General features: G+C 43.6%; 1 protein-coding gene across 1 annotated transcript in view; it reads right to left on the reverse strand.

Annotated features, from left to right (window-relative positions):
• Positions 1 to 4,854: 4,854 nt before the first annotated feature.
• The window catches only part of LOC124709037 (class E basic helix-loop-helix protein 22-like), a 76,994-nt gene continuing 63,489 nt past the window's right edge, over positions 4,855 to 18,359 (reverse strand). The window contains exon 4 of the mRNA XM_047240684.1: positions 4,855 to 5,100. Coding sequence (XP_047096640.1) covers positions 4,855 to 5,100 — 246 coding nt within the window. The remainder of the gene's footprint in view (positions 5,101 to 18,359) is intronic.

Here is an 18,359-nt window from a genome sequence, read left to right on the forward strand (position 1 = left end):
GGCAACCGAGAAAACCATTTTGAGGTGGTCATTTGTAAAAGAGGACGATGCGAAATGTGTGCGAAAAATAAAATTCAGTCGAGACCACATTCACAATGTAGTACATGTAAAGTGTATTTGTGCTGCAATGAGAAAAAGAACTGTTTCCTACAATTTCATGAGTTATCACTAAATATGTGATATGTATATACTGTCAAAAATGTATAGCTAAGTTACTATGTATTGTGAAGTTGCTCTAGAATAAATTTATGCGAAATTTAAAAAAAAATTCAGAAATATCATATTTCGGTTAATTAATTTTATAATGTAAAAATATTTAATATTTATGTGGAATAAGGTACAAGTTATAAAAATTGGAGCATTTTCCTGCGCATGTTGTGATTCTGTACATGGAGTCTGACGGTACTTCTAAGTACCAGGAGAGAAAAAAAGTTGTGAAAAATAAAATAAAATTTTACAAAAAATCCTACCGTCATTTGAGGCCACAATAGCATAAATTCCGCAAACAAAATGTTAAAAAGTAAATTTTTTCTTATGTCAGGAAACAAAGGGTTAAGGGCCAGTTGCCATTCCCTGCACCAAGTGCCTATGCGCTGCAGATATTCCTGCATTTCGCTGCAACTTTCTAATGCTGCAACTTCTGTGTATACTACAGCATCATCCGCGAAAAGCCGCAAGGAACTTCCGACACTATCTACTATGACGTGGATGAGAACGACAAAGCTGAGAGTGAAACTTAATGAGAATGAAGTTACTCATCGCCGTGTTCGTCGTCACCTTTACACATCAGGTTCTAATTGTTACGTACGCTGAGGTGACGGAAGCCATGGGGTAGCGATATGCACGGACACACATGGCGGTAGTATAGGCTACACAAGGTATAAAAGGGCAGTGCATTGTGGGAGCTGTAATTTGAACTCTGGTGAATGATGTGCAAAGTTTTCCGGCGTGATTATGGCCGCATGGCGGGAATTAATAGACTTTGAACGCGGAATGGTAGTTGAAGCAAGACTCATGGGACCTTTCCATTTCAGGAATCGTGAGGGAATTCATTACTACGAGTTCAATAGTGTCAAGAGCATTCCGAGAAAAGAAATCTTAGGCCTTACCTATAGGCAACGCTGTGTCCGACGGCATTCACTTAACGACCGAGAGCACCGCCGTTTGTGTAGAACTGTCAGTGCTAACAGACAAGCGACACTGCGTGAAACAACTGCAAAAATCGATGTGGTATGTACGACGAACGTATTTGTTGGGACAGTGCGAAATTTGGCGTTTGTGGGCCACGGCTACAGACGAGCGACGCGGGCGCTTTTGCGAACAGCACGACATCGATAGGAGCTTCTGTCTTGGACTCGTGACCATATCGGTTGGACCCAAGACGCCTGAAAAACGGCGGCTTGGTCAGATGAGTCCCCATTTCAATTCGTAAGAGCTGATGATAAGGTTCGAGTGTGGCGCAGACCTCACGAAGCCATGGGCCGAAGTTGTCAACAAGGCACTGTGCAAGTTGATGTTGGCTCTATAATGGTGTGAGCTGTGTTTGCGTGGATGGACTGGGTCCTCTAGTCCAACTGAACCGATCAATGACTTGCAGTTGTTATGATAGGCTACTTGGAGACCATTTGCAGCCACTTATGGACTACATGTCCCCAAACAACGATGGAATTTTTGTGGATGACAATGCGCCAATGCACTGGGCCGAAATGTTTCGCAACTTCTTTGAAAAACATGATTTGGCAACCCAGATCACCCAACATGAATTTCATCGAATATTTATGAGACATAGTCGGAGGACTGGGTGTTGTGTGATGTCCTTAGGTTAGTTAGGTTTAAGTAGTTCTAAGTTATAGGGGACTGATGACCATAGATGTTAAGTCCATAGTGCTCAGAGCCATATGAATCATTTGAACCATAGTCGGAGGTCAGTTCCTGCACAAAATTCTGCACTGACAACACCTTTGCAGTCATGGACAGCTATAGAAGCAGCATGGCTTAATATTTCTGAAGTTTCTGAGGGGACTTCCAACGACTTGTTGAGTACACGACACGTGGAATAGCTGCACTACGTCGGGCAAAGGAGGTCAGACATGATATTAGAAGGTATCCCCTGACTTTTGTCACCCCATTATATTCTAATACAAATTAGTCAGAGTTCCTCCACCTGGTTTTAAATCTCGGTATGTTTCTTCATCCTACTGGTTCATAATTGTATAATATTTCTGGCAGTCTGCCTTCCTCCATCCTTATAAAATAATCTTCCATTTCTTTCTATATTTTTTTTCATTTAGAGACAGAAATCCCAATACTGCTCATGTTTCTCTACATTGCTTTCCGTCTTGTCTATGCTTCTCTATGACAGAGAAATCTCGTTTCCACAGTCTGTATTCTTCTTCTTCTTCTTCTTCTTCTTCTTCTTCAGCATCATCATCATCTTCACGGAGTAGGCTTACAGCCCGAAGTTGTCTGTTTCTCGGTCATTGAACACCTCTCCTTCCTATTGGTTTATAAGTGCCTACTTGTTTACCCACTCTGTCTTCCACCATTCCGTTGAAATTATGTTTCCATTTTATGCAACCTTATTAAAATTCTTAGTGCGTCCTTTTTTATTTTTATCAAGGTTTCGCTACGATACATTACATCGTTGAGTAAGAGTACGCCGCGCGGGATTAGCCGAGGCGCTGCAGTCATGGACTGTGCGGCTGGTTTCGGCGGAGGTTCGAGTCCTCCCTCGGGCATGGGTGTGTGTCTTTGTCCTTAGGATAATTTAGGTTAAGTAGTGTGTAAGCTTAGGGACTGATGACCTTAGCAGTTAAGTCCCATAAGATTTCACACACATTTCAACATTATGAGTAATAGTACTTTGGAAAATTTCGTTGATTTCTTTTTCCTTGCTTTCCTTTGTAACGTCCGTGGTGAGTGTTAGCTTTGTATGCACGTCACCCGGCTAATTGGCAACGGAGAAGTACAATCGCAGCACGTTATACAATGAGGTGACAAAAGTCATGGGATACCTCCTCATACCGTGTAGGACCTCCTTTTTTCCAGTGTAGTGCAGCAGTTCGATGTGGTACTGACTCATCAAGTCGTTGGAAGTCCCCCGCACAAATATTGAGCCATGCTGCTTCTATAGCCGTTGATAATTGTGAAAGTGTTTCCGGTGCAAGAGTTTGTGCACGAACTCACGTCTCGATTATGATCCGTAAATGAACGACGGGGTTCATGTCGGGCAATCGCGGTGGCCAAGTCATTCGCTCCAACTGACCAGAATGTTCTTCAGACCATTCTCGAAAAATTGTGGCCCGGTGACATGGGGAATTGTTGTTTTGGAACGCGAAAGGCTGTAAATGTCTCCTAGTAGCCAAACACAACCATTCTCAGTCAATGATCGGTTCACTTGGACCAGAGCACCCAGTCCATACCATGTAAACGCAGCCCACACCATGGAGCCACCACCAGTTTGCAGAGTGTCATGTTGACAACTTCAGTCAATGGCATCGTGAGGTCTACGCCACATTCGAACCCTACCATCAGATCTTCCCAGCTGAAATTGGGACTCATCGGACCAGGCCACGGTTTTCCAGTCGTCTAGAGCCAGACCGATATGGTCACAAACCCAGGAGAGGCGTCGCAAGCGATGTCGTGCTGGTAGCAAAGGGACTCGGGTTGGACATCTGCTGCCATTGTCCATTAACACCAAATTTCGCCGCACTGTTATAACAGAGAGGTTCGTCCCACATTGGTTTCTGTGGTTCATGCAGTGTTGCTTATTGTTGAACATTGTACATGGTGAGAGGTAATGTCTGAAATTTGGTATTGTCGGCTCTGCCCTGACGTTGTAGAACTCGGAATACTTATGTGGTGTGCGTACTGTAAGACCTTCGGTACACACACCATCAGATTATTTCACTTGTCGCTCTAACGAAGTAGGCGAGTGTCAGAAATATGTCTCGTGGTCTTACTGTGGCGTGTTTATCTTCTGCCGTTAGGTCAGATGATAGAAATGCCACTTGCACACTTAGAGTAGCAGATTGACGGTGACTAACTTTACACAGAACTTGATTAATTTTCACACACTTTTTTAAAGTAATAAAAAGCATAGACATTAGGTAACTTGATTCTGGATGCTGTTTACAATTGACAATCTGAAGTTCCTTTGGTCTTGGTACGTTAATCTTATTCTCACATATCTCTGATACTTGACAAAGTGTATTCATTTATCTTCATGGCCATGTACAGGAATATGGTAATGACTAATCGGAGGTCTGTACACTCGTTATAATACCTCGTGCGTTCAGGTATCACTGCGCGAGTGTGATCTGCGAGGAGAAAAGGTTCTACATTAGCAGCAATCTCATTGGCTGAGTTACATGTTAATACGCGGATCGGCGTAAGCAGAATTTGGTCCGTCTCGAAGGCAGCGCCATCTCGTAGTGCGGAGACGGACAAGCGCTGCGCCTGCGCTGTTGTGCTTAGCGGGGCGCGCTCTAGTGGGAAAGTTGTGTACGCGCTGACTACGCGGAACTATGTTCACAACAATTTAATTCCTTAAAGATTTCCAAAATGGAATGTCCCAAGCGTCTAGTTACTTCTGTGTTCAGAGTTTTTTTAATTCCCCTTTAGGGTCCATAATCACGCCGTAAATCTTTCCATGTTAATCACCTGAACACAAATGACAGTTCCACCAATTCACTGTCCCTTCATACCTCGCCTACTAGGCACTACCACCATATCGCTTTACCACGAGTTTTGTCGCCTCAGTGTAGACTTTGGATGCGTTCCTATTTGCAGTACTCATTTCCTTAGGGGGTACGACGCGAACGAAGTGAGTAGCAGCCCGATCGACGGCAGACGTTACATTAGGCCAGACACGTGTTCTCCTTTAAAGTTGGACTTGTTGGCGAAGTTGAGCAGGAGGGACACGTGGGGGACAGCGGCTGAGCCCCCGGAAGCTGACACCCGCCGGCCTGCGGGGGCGGTGGCGCCCCGTGCTGCTGCTTCCTGGCCGGAGGGGACACCGGGTGGAGGAAAGGAAAGAACAGGGCGGAGTGCCGATAATCCGCACACGCTGCCTAGGGCCCCGCTGCCGCCGCCAATAACCTAAGGAGATTGCCGCATTCCGCTACGCTTCGCAGCGCACTGGCTTTCTCTGCTACCAGCCAGAGATTTTAACACGCTGTAGCCAGGTATGGGCTGCAGAGAGACTGTTAGTGCACGACAAATTGTGATAGCTTTTATCACGGCAGAAGCGTTACAACCCTGATTCCCTCTGTTACACACTGACATCTACACTATCTGATTAAAAGTTTCTGGACACCTGTTATTGGACATTAATACGAGGCGTGTCCACCACTCGTCTTTGTTACGGCTTCACCTCTGCTGGAAGCACTTTCAGTGACATATCTGAAGGTCTGGCAGCCCTTTCGTCCTTCAGAAAGGTGATAATGATGGACGCTGGTTCCCGGAAAGAAGGCATGCCCATGGTGTTCCATTGGGTTAAGGTCTGGAGTCAAGGCAGGCCAGTTCACTACAGGAATTTTATTATCCACAAACAGTTGCCTCACAGATGCTGCTTTGTGACAGGGTTAATTGCCATGCTCTTACATTCATCAGCTGTACGCAACACACAATACTTTCAAATATCTCCATATTCTTCCGCATTTAGCATTTTCTTAAGTGTGACAAGGGGGACCCAACATATAGCACGGGAAGCACAATCATACTGTAATACCACGTCCCCCGGCCTTCACTGTTGGTATTAAACATAAGGTTGTCAAGTTACCATGGACTATAGTATTGGTTACAAGTAAGTGTAGACTACGGTAGCATTTCTAGTAGGCTTGGTCGGTTAAGATCGTATCTGCATTACCTGTACGTTAAATATGTTACGAGGGCTGTTCGTAAAGTAAGGTCCGATCGGTCGCGAAATGGAAACCACAGTGAAACTCAAAAATTTTTTATTCGCAACGATTAGCCACACCTTCGAGCTACCTCTAAATAGTCTCCGTTCCAACTTAGACATCCGTCGTGGAGTTGTACAAACTTACCAGCGCCCTCGTCACATTGTCCCTGCAGAGTGCAGATGAGAATTGTCTTGAAGAAAGAAACGCAGCCCCTCCCGCCGGAAGTTCGAGTCCTCCCTCGGGCATGGGTGTGTGTGTTGTTCTTAGGATAAGTTAGTATAAGTAGTGTGTAAGTAGTGTGTAAGTCTAGGGAGCTATGACCTAAGCAGTTTGGTCCCTTTGGGATTCACACACAGCCGGCCACTGTGGCCGAGCTGTTCTAGGGGCTTCAGTCCGGAACCGCGCTGCTGCTACAGTCGCAGGTTCGAATCCTACCTCGGGCATGGATGTGTGTGATCTCCTTAGGTTAGTTAGGTTTAAGTAGTTCTAAGTCTAGGGGACTGATGACCTCAGATGTTAAGTCCCATAGTGCTTAGAGCCATTTTTTATTCACACACATTTGAACAATTTTTTTGAAAGAAACGAATGACATACGTTATGTGGGCTGCATAGATTCAAGCGAAATCCGTCACCAGTCCCCCATACTTGGCGGGAGACACTTTTGTTGTAGGCATCTCTTCGCGCTCACTGTGCCTCAGAACTGAATAAAGCGACGTGACGCGATCGACGTGCATACTAGACACACTTCCCAACACATCTGTGCAGAGATTCATTGGATTTCCACAGTGGTTTCCATTTCGCACCAAATCGGACCTTACTTTCCGAATACGGCTCGATCACTATGGACGTTACCTCATTTTCATCGCTTTGTTCGCACAAGCGATCAGTGTCTTACTACAGTACCCTGGAAACCGGAAGTTTCGAGTCGTCTAGAAACTGAGGACACGCAAAGCGCTGCATAACCTGCGAAACATTTTTGTTCTACTTAGTAATCCTCCTGCCTGTTACTTAAAAATAAACAGTATTTACAGCAAAACTAAAACTGCCAATGTTTAATTCAGTTTTTATTCGAAAATTGTTGATTTGTAACGTAAAATAAAGAGTTGTTTTCCACAAAAATTAGGTAACACTAAAAAAACCAAAAATAAAAACACATCAGAATCGCTTCAATACTTCGTCGAGCTTGTACGAAAATGTTTCTGTTATTCATAAACAGCTTTATCAGTCAATAATAAAACAAAGGCCGGCCCCGGTGGTCTAGCGGTTGTAGGCGCTCAGTCCGGAACCGCGAGGCTGCTACGGTCGCAGGTTCGGATCATGCCTCGGGCATGGATGTGTGTGATGTCCTTAGGTTAGTTAGGTTTAAGTAGTTCTAAGTCTAGGGGACTGATGACCGCAGATGTGAAGTCCCATAGTGCTCAGAGCCATTTGAAGCCTTTTGAAGCCATTTGAATAAAACAAAACTCTTGCCTTTGATCATGAAAAAAAAGCAATAGTAACATAGTTTTTACGTTTGTGCATGTGAACGTTTCTTGCATCGAAAGTAATTGCTTTGGTTGGATAAAACCGCAGAAACTACATGATCAGCTAATTTTTATTACTCATGTAACACTTGATGGAAAAGTACTCAACCATGTGCGGCTCTAGTTATGTGAAAAACAAACAAACACACAAAAAACAATCAGAAGTCGTCACTCCCAGTTTCTCTGTCACACATTCACTTATGTTCCTTTCCCTAGCATTAATACCGTTAATCCTACTATATACTATGTCGTTTATGTATTGTACAAAACGACGGAACCGCCGTTATGGTAGAGCGCAGCTCTAATCTCACGTGATGTTAGGTAACGTTCTGCATGCATTCGTCAAACCCAGACCATTCCGTCCGACTGCCACAGGGTATAAGCCGATTCATCACTCCGAATCACTTGTTTCCCATCATCCATTGTCCAGGGGCTTCGCTCTTTACACCACCTCGAGAGTCACTTAGCCCTGTCCACAGAAATGTGTGGCAGTTCGATAGTTGAACCCAATTCATTTTTAACTTCCTGCGCAGTCAATACGCTAGCCGAACTTCTTGTAGCGCTTTTGAACTCACGAGTGATTCTTTCGAATGATTGCATGCGACTTTGTTTTACAACTACCTTACCCAGTACTCGACGGTCCCTGTCCACCAGTACAGATGTCTGGTTGGCCTTGGTCCAGTTGTGATTGTTCCTTGGTATTTTTACTTCACAGTCACATTACGAAGACTTGAAGTGAGCGTCTTTAGAAGGGCTGAAATGTACAAGGGTGAGTCAAACGAAAACCTTAAATTTGTAATAACCAATCGAAATTTCGTGGCGTTATCCTGTACGCTGGTAAGCGTGCTACAAACAACGTGCAGAATGGCCTGTAGGTGGCAGCACAGTGTAGATGCACACATACCGTCACAGAATCAGTATAAAGATGGCCGCCCCACTTGAGACTTGCACCACCGAAGAACAGCGTTCTGTTATTCGGTTTTTGCGTAGTGAAGGTCTGAAACCTATTGAAATTCATCGACGAATGAAGGTTCAGTACGGTGATGCATGTTTGTCACAGCAGTGTGTCTACGAATGGAGTAGGAAGTTCACAAATGGTGTGACTTCAGTGGGAGATGCTCCTCGTCTAGGTCAGGCACAACGAGTTGTGACTCCACAGAACATTGCAGCAGTTGAAGCCATAGTGAAGGAAAACCGCCGAGTGACACTGCAGCATGTTTACAGATTAGTCTTTGGTCATCACACCACATTGTGCTTGATGTGCCCCACTTTCACAAAGTGTTTGTAAAATGGGTGCCACGGCAGCTGACTCCTGAAATGAGGGAACGACGTGTTGATGCTTGTGAAGAACTTCTTCGGAGCTTTGAACGAGAAGGTGATCGCTTCCTTGCAAGAATCGTTACTGAGGACGAAACCTGGTTTCACTTCCACCAACCGGAAACGAAGAGAGCGACAATGATTGGCGGCTTTCCTCATTACCAAAAAGAAAAAAAGTTTCGAACAGAACCATCAGCAGGGAAGGTTATGCTGACTCTCTTTTGGGACGAAAAATGCGTCATTTTGGAGCAGTACATGCCTAGAGGGACCACTGTCACCAGTGCATCACACACAGATCTCCTAAAAAATCATCTGCTGCCTGCAATCAAATCAAAGCGGCATGGATTGCTGTCAGCAGGTGTCCTTTTGCAACATGACAATGCAAGGCCCCACACTGCCCGTACAACAGTTGCAACAATCACAGACCTGCATTTTGAGTGTCTTCCTCATCAACCATACTCACCAGACCTTGCCCCGAGTGACTTCCATATGTTTGGACCACTCAAAGACGCAATGGGAAGAAAGAAGTTCTGTTCTGATGAAGAGGCACGCCACGCGGTCCATGAGCGGTTGCGCGGACTACCAAAAGAATTTTTTCCTAAAGGAATTTATGCACTTTGTAAACACTAGAGGACTTGTATTGAGCGTGGGGGAGATTATGTTGAAAAGTGATACAGCTCTGTACCACTTCTGCACAATAAACAATATTTTTAAAAAAATTTAAGGTTTTCATTTGACTCACCCTAGTACCTGATCGATTTATTCCTCAGGTGACATCCAATGACTACTCCACGACTGGGGTCACCTGACCGACACGTTCTGTTGTTTCTTCTCCCCACCTACTTTTATACTGGTGCGTCCGCCTTTCGTAACTTCTACTGATCAAGCTCCCTTTACATAGGGGTGTCCGGATACTTTTGATCACATTGTATATAACCACACTCTGCGAATCACCGTTAAGTGTTTACCGGTTGGGCTTTTTACTGTATTATACATTAGTACTTCGTCCAGTTCCATTCACACGTGTGGCATGGGAGGAATAAGTGATTACACTATTAATTACTAGATTTATTCTGCATGATTTCTACAACACAGACACAATGAAGCGTCAAAGAAACTGGTGTAAGAATACGTATTCAAATACAGATATATATACACTAACAGAATACGGCGCTGCGGTTAGCAATGCTATAATTTTCAATAGTAATATGCTGATTAAAATTCTTACAATTTAGATAATTATGTAACTGTAATGTGCAAACGTCTTCGGCATGTGCAAATAAACCAGTACATTAGATTCCACTGATGACAGGCGTGTGCGCGATACTGGTCCAACCTATTTCCAAGAAATTAACACTTCTTTTTAAAACTAATACTCAGGACGCAAATCTGTCTTTGACAATATACAGGGAGTTACAAAAAGGTACGGCGAAAATTTCAGGAAACATTCCTCACACACAAAGAAAGAAAATATGTTATGCGGACATGTGTCCGGAAACGCTTAATTTCCATGTTAGAGCTCATTTTAGTTTCGTCAGTATGTACTGTACTTCCTCGATTCGCCGCCAGTTGGCCCAATTGAAGGAAGGTAATGTTGACTTCGGTGCTTGTGTTGACATGCGTCTCATTGCTCTACAGTACTAGCATCAAGCACATCAGTACGAAGCATCAACAGGTTAGTGTTCATCACGAACGTGGTTTTGCAGTCAGTGCGATGTTTACAAATGCGGAGTTGGCAGATGCCCATTTGATGTATGGATTAGCACGGGGCAATAGCCGTGGCGCGGTGCGTTTGTATCGAGACAGATTTCCAGAACGAAGGTGTCCCGACAGGAAGACGTTCGAAGCAATTGATCGGCGTCTTAGGGAGCACGGAACATTCCAGCCTATGACTCGCGACTGGGGAAGACATAGAACGACGAGGGCACCTGCAATGGACGAGGCAATTCCTCGAGCAGTTGGCGACAACCCTAATGTCAGCGTCAGAGAAGTTGCTGCTGTACAAGGTAACGTTGACCACGTCACTGTATGGAGAGTGCTACGGGAGAACCAGTTGTTTCCGTACCATGTACACCGTGTGCAGGCACTATCAGCAGCTGATTGGCCTCCACGGGTACACTTCTGCGAATGGTTCATCCAACAATGTGTCAATCCTCATTTCAGTGCAAATTTTCTCTTTACGGATGAGGCTTCATTCCAACGTGATCAAATTGTAAATTTTCACAATCAATATGTGTGGGCTGACGAGAATCCGCACGCAATTGTGCAATCATCAAAACAGATTTTCTGTGAACGTTTGGGCAGGCATTGTTGGTGATGTCTTGATTGGACCTCATGTTCTTACACCTACGCTCAATGGAGCACGTTATCATGGTTTCATACGGGATACTCTACCTGTGCTGCTAGAACATGTGCCTTTACAAGTACGACACAACATGTGGTTCATGCATGATGGAGCTCCTGCACATTTCAGTCGAAGTGTTCGTAAGCTTCTCAACAACGGATTCGGTGACCGATGGATTGGTAGAGGCGGACCAATTCCATGGCCTCCACGCTCTCCTGACCTCAACCCTCTTGACTTTCATTTATGGTGGCATTTGAAAGCTCTTGTTTACGCAACCCCGGTACCAAATGTAGAGACTCTTCGTGCTCGTATTGTGGACGGCTGTGATACAATACGCCATTCTCCAGGGCTGCATCAGCGCATCAGGGATTCCATGCGACGGAGGGTGGATGAATACATCCTCGCTAACGGAGGACATTTTGAACATTTCCTGTAACAAAGTGTTTGAAGTCACCCTGGTACGTTCTGTTGCTGTGTGTTTCCATTCCGTGATTAATGTGATTTGAAAAAAAGTAATAAAATGAGCTCTAACATGGAAAGTAAGCGTTTCCGGACACATGTCCACATAACATATTTTCTTTCTTTGTGTGTGAGGAATGTTTCCTGAAAGTTTGGCCGTACCATTTTGTAACACCCTGTATAATTACAAGGTTTATCCTTCGTGGTTGATACAACGAAACACTTGCACGATTTAATTTTTGGCAATATTAGATCATTAAGAACACGCGCGACAATTTCAAAGCCGGCCGGGGTGGCCGAGCGGTTCTAGGTGCTACAGTCTGGAACCGCGAGACTGCTACGGTCGCAGGTTCGAATCCTGCCTCGGGCATGGATGTGTGTGATGTCCTTAGGTTAGTTAGGTTTAAGTAGTTCTAAGTTCTAGGGGACTGATGACCTCAGATGTTGAGTCCCATAGTGCTCAGAGCCATTTGAACCATTTTTGAACAATTTCAAGGCATTCAGTTGTAAGCTAATTCTCTCACAAAAGCAGTCAATGGTTTTATGCACTTTCCGACACGCAACATCAACAAATCAAGTTCAGATGAAATTGAAATTCGTGAATGATTCTGAAACAAGGTTCCAAAAAGGGAAGATAAGTTTACAATATTGAACATGTGTGGAGCATCAACTGTAGAATGGAATCTTCTTGAGGATAAGGTGAAATACAACCAGTCACCTGAATAAACCTTTCAATTTTGGAACTAACTGGCTGTATTTAACTTTATCCTCATGAAGATACGTAGCTGATAGCCAGCGCGATTAAGATTTGAAAGTAAACTTAGGCAATGTTACTGTTCCTGGCTTTTACAAATATGTACTTTCAGATATAAAAATAACAGAAAAGTCGAATATGAGCCGGCCGCGGTGGCCGAGAGGTTCTAGGCGCTTCAGTCCGGGACCGCGCGACTGTTACGGTCGCAGGTTCGAATCTTGCCTCGGGCGTGGATATGTGCAATGTTCTTAGGTTAGTTAGGTTTAAGTAGTTCTAAGTTCTAGGAGACTGATGACCTCAGATGTTAAGTCCCATAGTGCTCAGAGCCATTTTATTGAGAAGGAAAACTGTGTATTAAATATAGTGTTACTGACATTTATCTCATGCCAACTTCGAAGGAGTGATTTCCATAGTTATCGAATTTTATTGATGTATGACTATCAGTGGTATGGCTATGACGAAAGCAGAGAAAATTTATTAAGAATAGTATTTAAGATAAAGCACAAGGCGTGGTGACTCGCGAACATCGGAAGACTGTGCCAGCGCTTCGTTAGAAGATAGACGTATTGACCATCTGCTAAGATGGCGATGGTGCTGTAATGGCTGGGAGAGGATATCATCTTTGGGGGCTAAGACGACTAGATGACGCTGACATGAAGCCAGAATGTTCGAGAACCTTCTGGAAGAAGGTTTAGGAAGGCCTTAGGACAAATCAGGGAAAACATCTCTATGGGAGAAATTCTCACAGATGTCCCTGAAAAACCAGTATATACGAGCTTCGGACTCACTATACGAGTAGATTGACCTTTCAAATGCTCCTGCTGTAAATTTAAAAAATTTCCGACAACTATCCAGCAACAGTTATTATCTCGAGTTTTCTGTCAGCTATAAAGTATTGAGATTAGTTGAATGTGTCTCTAGTGTACTGCAACGAGTTATAGTTGGCATTCAGTATGTGTCAGAATAGAAAGAGGAACAAACTGTGTCTTACACTTGCCTCTCACTGTGGTTAACGTATTTGACAGACTATCGTCGGAACAAGTTGGAAGCAGAGCGGGAGTGGTAGAGTGTAATCGTTGATATGCAACGATATAAAGCCACTGTAAGACACCAACCCGAACAAAGGTGAACCGTTGGAAAATATGTTGTTCTGAATTTGGATCATAAAGTGTTTGATTTCTTATTCAGTTCCTACGGAGCCAACGAGTTCTCCTCTCCGTTCCAAAATCACCTCTGTTAAGCATCCTAGGGGACTTCCTCCCTCTCATTCCGTTAAAGGTAAATTAGCACACTTCAGCACACAATATCGTCAACGTCCTGGTTGCGTCACGCAGGCTACACCTTCATCCAAGTCGTGACGCGACATGTCTGCAGACAAAATATGAGAGGGAACTAAGTGAAAACGAGATATGGGTAAAAGGAGTTCTACATCTACATCCATACTCCGCAATCCACTATACGGTGCGTAGCGGAGGGTACCTCGTACCACAACTAGCATCTTCCTGTTCCACTCCCAAACAGAACGAGGGAAAAATGACTGCCTATATGCCTCTGTACGAGCCCTAATCTCTCTTATCTAATCTTTGGGGTCTTTCCGCGAAATATAAGTTGGCGGCAGTAAAATTGTACTGCAGTCAGCCTCAAATGCTGGTTCTCTAAATTTCCTCAGTAGCGATTCACGGAAAGAACGCCGCCTTCCCTCCAGACTCCCACCCGAGTTCCTGAAGCATTTCCGTAACACTCGCGTGATGATCAAACCTACCAGTAAAAAATCTAGCAGCCCGCCTCTGAATTGCTTCTATGTCCTCCCTCAATCCGACCTGATAGGGATCCCAAACGCTGGAACAGTACTCAAGAATAGGTCGTATTAGCGTTTTATAAGCGGTCTCCTTTACAGATGAACCACATCTTCCCAAAATTCTACCAGTGAACCGAAGACGACTATCCGCCTTCCCCACAACTGCCACTACATGCTTGTCCCACTTCATATCGCTCTGCAATGTTACGCCCAAAAATTTAATCGACGTGACTGTGTCAAGCGCTACACTACTAATGGAGTATTCAAACATTACGGGATTCTTTTTCCTATTAATCTGCATTGATGGTGTAATCTTTACTGTTTCAAAAGGTAATCGCCTTAACTGTTGATACATTGATGTCACTGTGAGGAAAGATTTCCAATGCCTTCATGGAAAAATTCTTGCAGTTGCTTGCGAAACCATGATTGTATCCCGGGGATACAGTTTTTCGTCCGAAGCAAATCGTCGGCCACGAATGTCTTTCGTCAAGACTCCAAAAATATGGATATAGCATGTGGAGAGATCAGCACTCTGTGGAGGATGTGTAAGGGCTTCCCAGCGAAACTTGTTCAATGTAGTCGAAACATCTTGGCTTTGCATCATGTGGGCCCGCCAACATGTTTCGAGTACGCTGCAGAAGTTTCGCTGGGAAGCCCTTACACATCCTCCATACAGTCCCGATATCTCCCCGTCATATTTCCATATTTTTTGAGCAATAAAGAAACACATTTGTGGCTGTAGATTTGCTTCGGACGAAGAGGTACATGCCTCTCTACAAACACATTTCCACAGGTAAACGAAAACATTTTTCTATGAAGGCATTGATCGTCTTCCCTCACAGTGGGATAAATGTATAGATTATGGCAAATACTTTTGAAATAATAAACAATTCACTTACTTTGTCCATGTGTCTAGTTTTCATTTGACTGTACCATATATACACCGAAACAGAAAAAGATAATACCAGATCTGTGACATGGCAGGATGAAAACAATTGTGCCATTGTTGTTGATTCTTTTCGTACTGGACCTCCAAATAATCAACTTTTTCACGAAAATTTAAGACTACTTTTCTTCCTGTGTGAAAGAATATTTTTTTTATGGTTAGTGCTATCCTAAAAAAAGCATCACAAGGCTTTTATAAATCTGGTCTCAAACCTTCATTTCGAATGCTGTTCAATACCCAGTTTTGAATGGAATTCACGCCACCCGTTGTCCCCGACGGAACCTGTAGCCATTCGTTCCTTCTGCTCTTTCATATACACTCTATGGAGTGGAGCAGTAATAAGACGCTGGATGCGCTTTAGAGAGTACCGTGGTTCTATATCCCGTCCCGCCATGCAGATTTAGCTTTTCGGTGATTTCCCTAAATCCCTTAAGATCAATGCAGGGATGCTTCCATTGCAGAGGACACAGCCGATTTCCTCCTCCATCCTTCCTAGTTGAAGCTTCTGTTTTCCATTCCTGATGAGCCCGTCGTCCAAGTGGCGTCAGACCATAATCTTCCTACCTTGACACTGCACCCAGTCAGGTGCGAGATGCTTCCACGAAGCGTGTGTATGCCAGCAGTAGTGCTCGGAAGTGCCATGCTTCAAAACCGGATGCGATTGCAGCTATGGCATATCATTCGTACCTGCAATGAAAAATTAAATACAGTGTAGTAAATCCCACTATCGAAGGGAACCAAATGGTTTTCAATACGCGATTACTTCTTAAGCAACAGATAAAAACTAAATATGATGAACTGCAACGCAGTAGTGGAAGTTACTTGCTCTAACCTGGTCGTTCGTTCGTTCATGAGCATTAAAGTGTTTGCCTGCATTTTACTCGAAACTGAATGTATTGTCTTCTGTTTTTCTTTAAAAAAAGTGTTTGACTATACTTCATTTCAATCTTTCCTTCCAAAATTTCCTCTCTTCCTTCATTTTCATTTAATATATTTTTTTACTAAGATACAAAAGTTTATAAAACACTAATATGAGAAAAAGTTGACAGGCTGAACTGTTTCTAGTTTGCAGCGGAATCTTTATTATATTTAGATTTTTGGAGGATTTCATTCAGTAGTTTGGAGGACCACATTTTAGGAGGAACAGGTGATACAGACATTTGACGTAGGGACGGTGTATATCATTTTAATCATTTCACTGCATCTAGCACAGCAGTCAATCGATCATTTGGCAACGGTTTTCCGTTTCTCATCTGGGAACGCATGTTATTAATTGTTATGAAACATACAGTCTCGCGTTGTTATAACGCATAACACCGTAATCAGCTGGTCAGATCGACGAATCTTATTTTTTATGATCATTCCACCCCCCCCCCCTCCCCCTGCAAAAAAGAATGTTGTTGATCTACGTAATCCATCACAATTAATCGGTTCCAGGGGAAATATTTTTTTCCTTGCAGTGTATGTTTAACGAAGTCTTCCCACAGGAATTAGTGGGTGGGGAGAGCGACTGGAATAAATTAATTATCGATCACACATTATTCCGCTCGTTCGTGCTAGGCGCCGACGTAACAACAACGCAATTGTGTTCGTCTGACGCGCTAGTGGGTTTCCAAACATTCGCCAGCCGTGGTGGCCAAGCGGTTCTAGGCGCTTCAGTCCGGAACCGCGCCACCACTACGGTCGCAGGTTCGAATCCTGCCTCGGGCATGGATGTGTGTGATGTCCTTAGGTTAGTTAGGTTTAAGTAGTTCTAGGGGACTGATGACCTCAGAAGTCCCATAGTGCTCAGAGCCCTTTGAACCATTTTGAACCAAACATTCGCTTGGCGACATGAACTACCTTCATCTGAAAGTTAGGAAGTCCGGAAGTGAGTACATTACCGGAACTAATGTCCTGTTACTAATCTTGTTTATGATCTCATTCTGCACATCTTCTCCGTATCGGTGATTTAATATCATGTAGTCCCATTCACTGCCTAACGTTTGGCATTCAAAACGCTCTAATTTTTCTTGTTCTTATTCTAGCCTCGATTACCGACTGCAAAGAATGATAGTTTTCATTTTGCATAATACGTCCTAAATGCGCTGTCTTTCTCTTCTTAATTGCACTGGGAAGTTCTCTGTCACTAGTAACTCGCTTGAAATCTGTTTCGTTTTTCATTCTCATATCTTCGGTATCTTCATACTCCGCAACTTGAAAGTTCGTTTTGTGATGGGATTTACTTTTCATGTCCAACTTTTTACTCCAAAGAGAAAATCTGACCAAACTTAACTTGTAACAAGATATGAACATATAATCAAGCTTACGTTAAGGACGCCTGTCTAACTTGTTCGATGAAGTGTTTTACTTATTTGTCAGATGCCCAATTCTTTCAATGGACATTGAACCGAATGTTAAGTTGCGAGATAAATTAGTCACGACCAATGAATGTGTCTTTTCATAATTGATATTTAGCCTCAATGATTTATTATTTTCTCCTGCTCTGTTAACAAGTTGTACGTCATGTATTTTATCAGCGATTATGACCATTAGCATCAGAATAGCGGATGGTGTTGGATCACTTCCAGTTTACCTTATCCCCCTTTTTCACATTATCCAAAGCATTTCGAGAAGTAGGTTTCCAAAGAATGTTGAATGAATCTGTAGACAGCACACAATATTACGTTACACTTCTCTTAGGTTCTGCAAATTTGGAAACCTCAGTATCTGATTTTACCTAAGCAATTCGGTTATGATATAAGTTTTCTATATGTGGGATACTCTTCTGACCCATACAAACTTTTTTTGAGGACTTGCACTAGTGTATGATGCTGCGCCTGACGCAGTAAATTATCATAGTCCATAAAGCATACGTCCACCTCCGAACCTGACAGATCACCGTTTCTGACAGCCGTGGGGATGACCTGGGTTAAGTTTCCGGTGCTGTCAAGGATAATTCCTTGGAGAAAAGACTGAAAACCGACGTAGTTAGGTTCATGATGACAACTGAGTAGCCGCTTGAATGAGAATATTGTAAGTGGAGACAGGTAAGCTGACAACTGCCACGAGACGTGTGTGCTAACCCCATGCCATTCGATACCGCATCCGAATGATACCATATGGCAGAGTACACTACTGCAGCTGTTAGGCGTCGCGCTCCTCCCCCCCCCCCCCTCCCAGGCGATGGTGTAAGAGACGCTGAAAGTAATAGATACGTTATGCTATTTCAGCAACAAAATAATTAGCAATGATTGAAGAACAGAGGATGTAAAATTCTGGCTGGCATTCCCTCTATGTGACGCAGAAAATGGCACCCATCTTTACTTTCGAGAT

This window comes from Schistocerca piceifrons, chromosome 7 (assembly GCF_021461385.2).
Source record: "Schistocerca piceifrons isolate TAMUIC-IGC-003096 chromosome 7, iqSchPice1.1, whole genome shotgun sequence".
NCBI lineage: Eukaryota > Metazoa > Arthropoda > Insecta > Orthoptera > Acrididae > Schistocerca > Schistocerca piceifrons.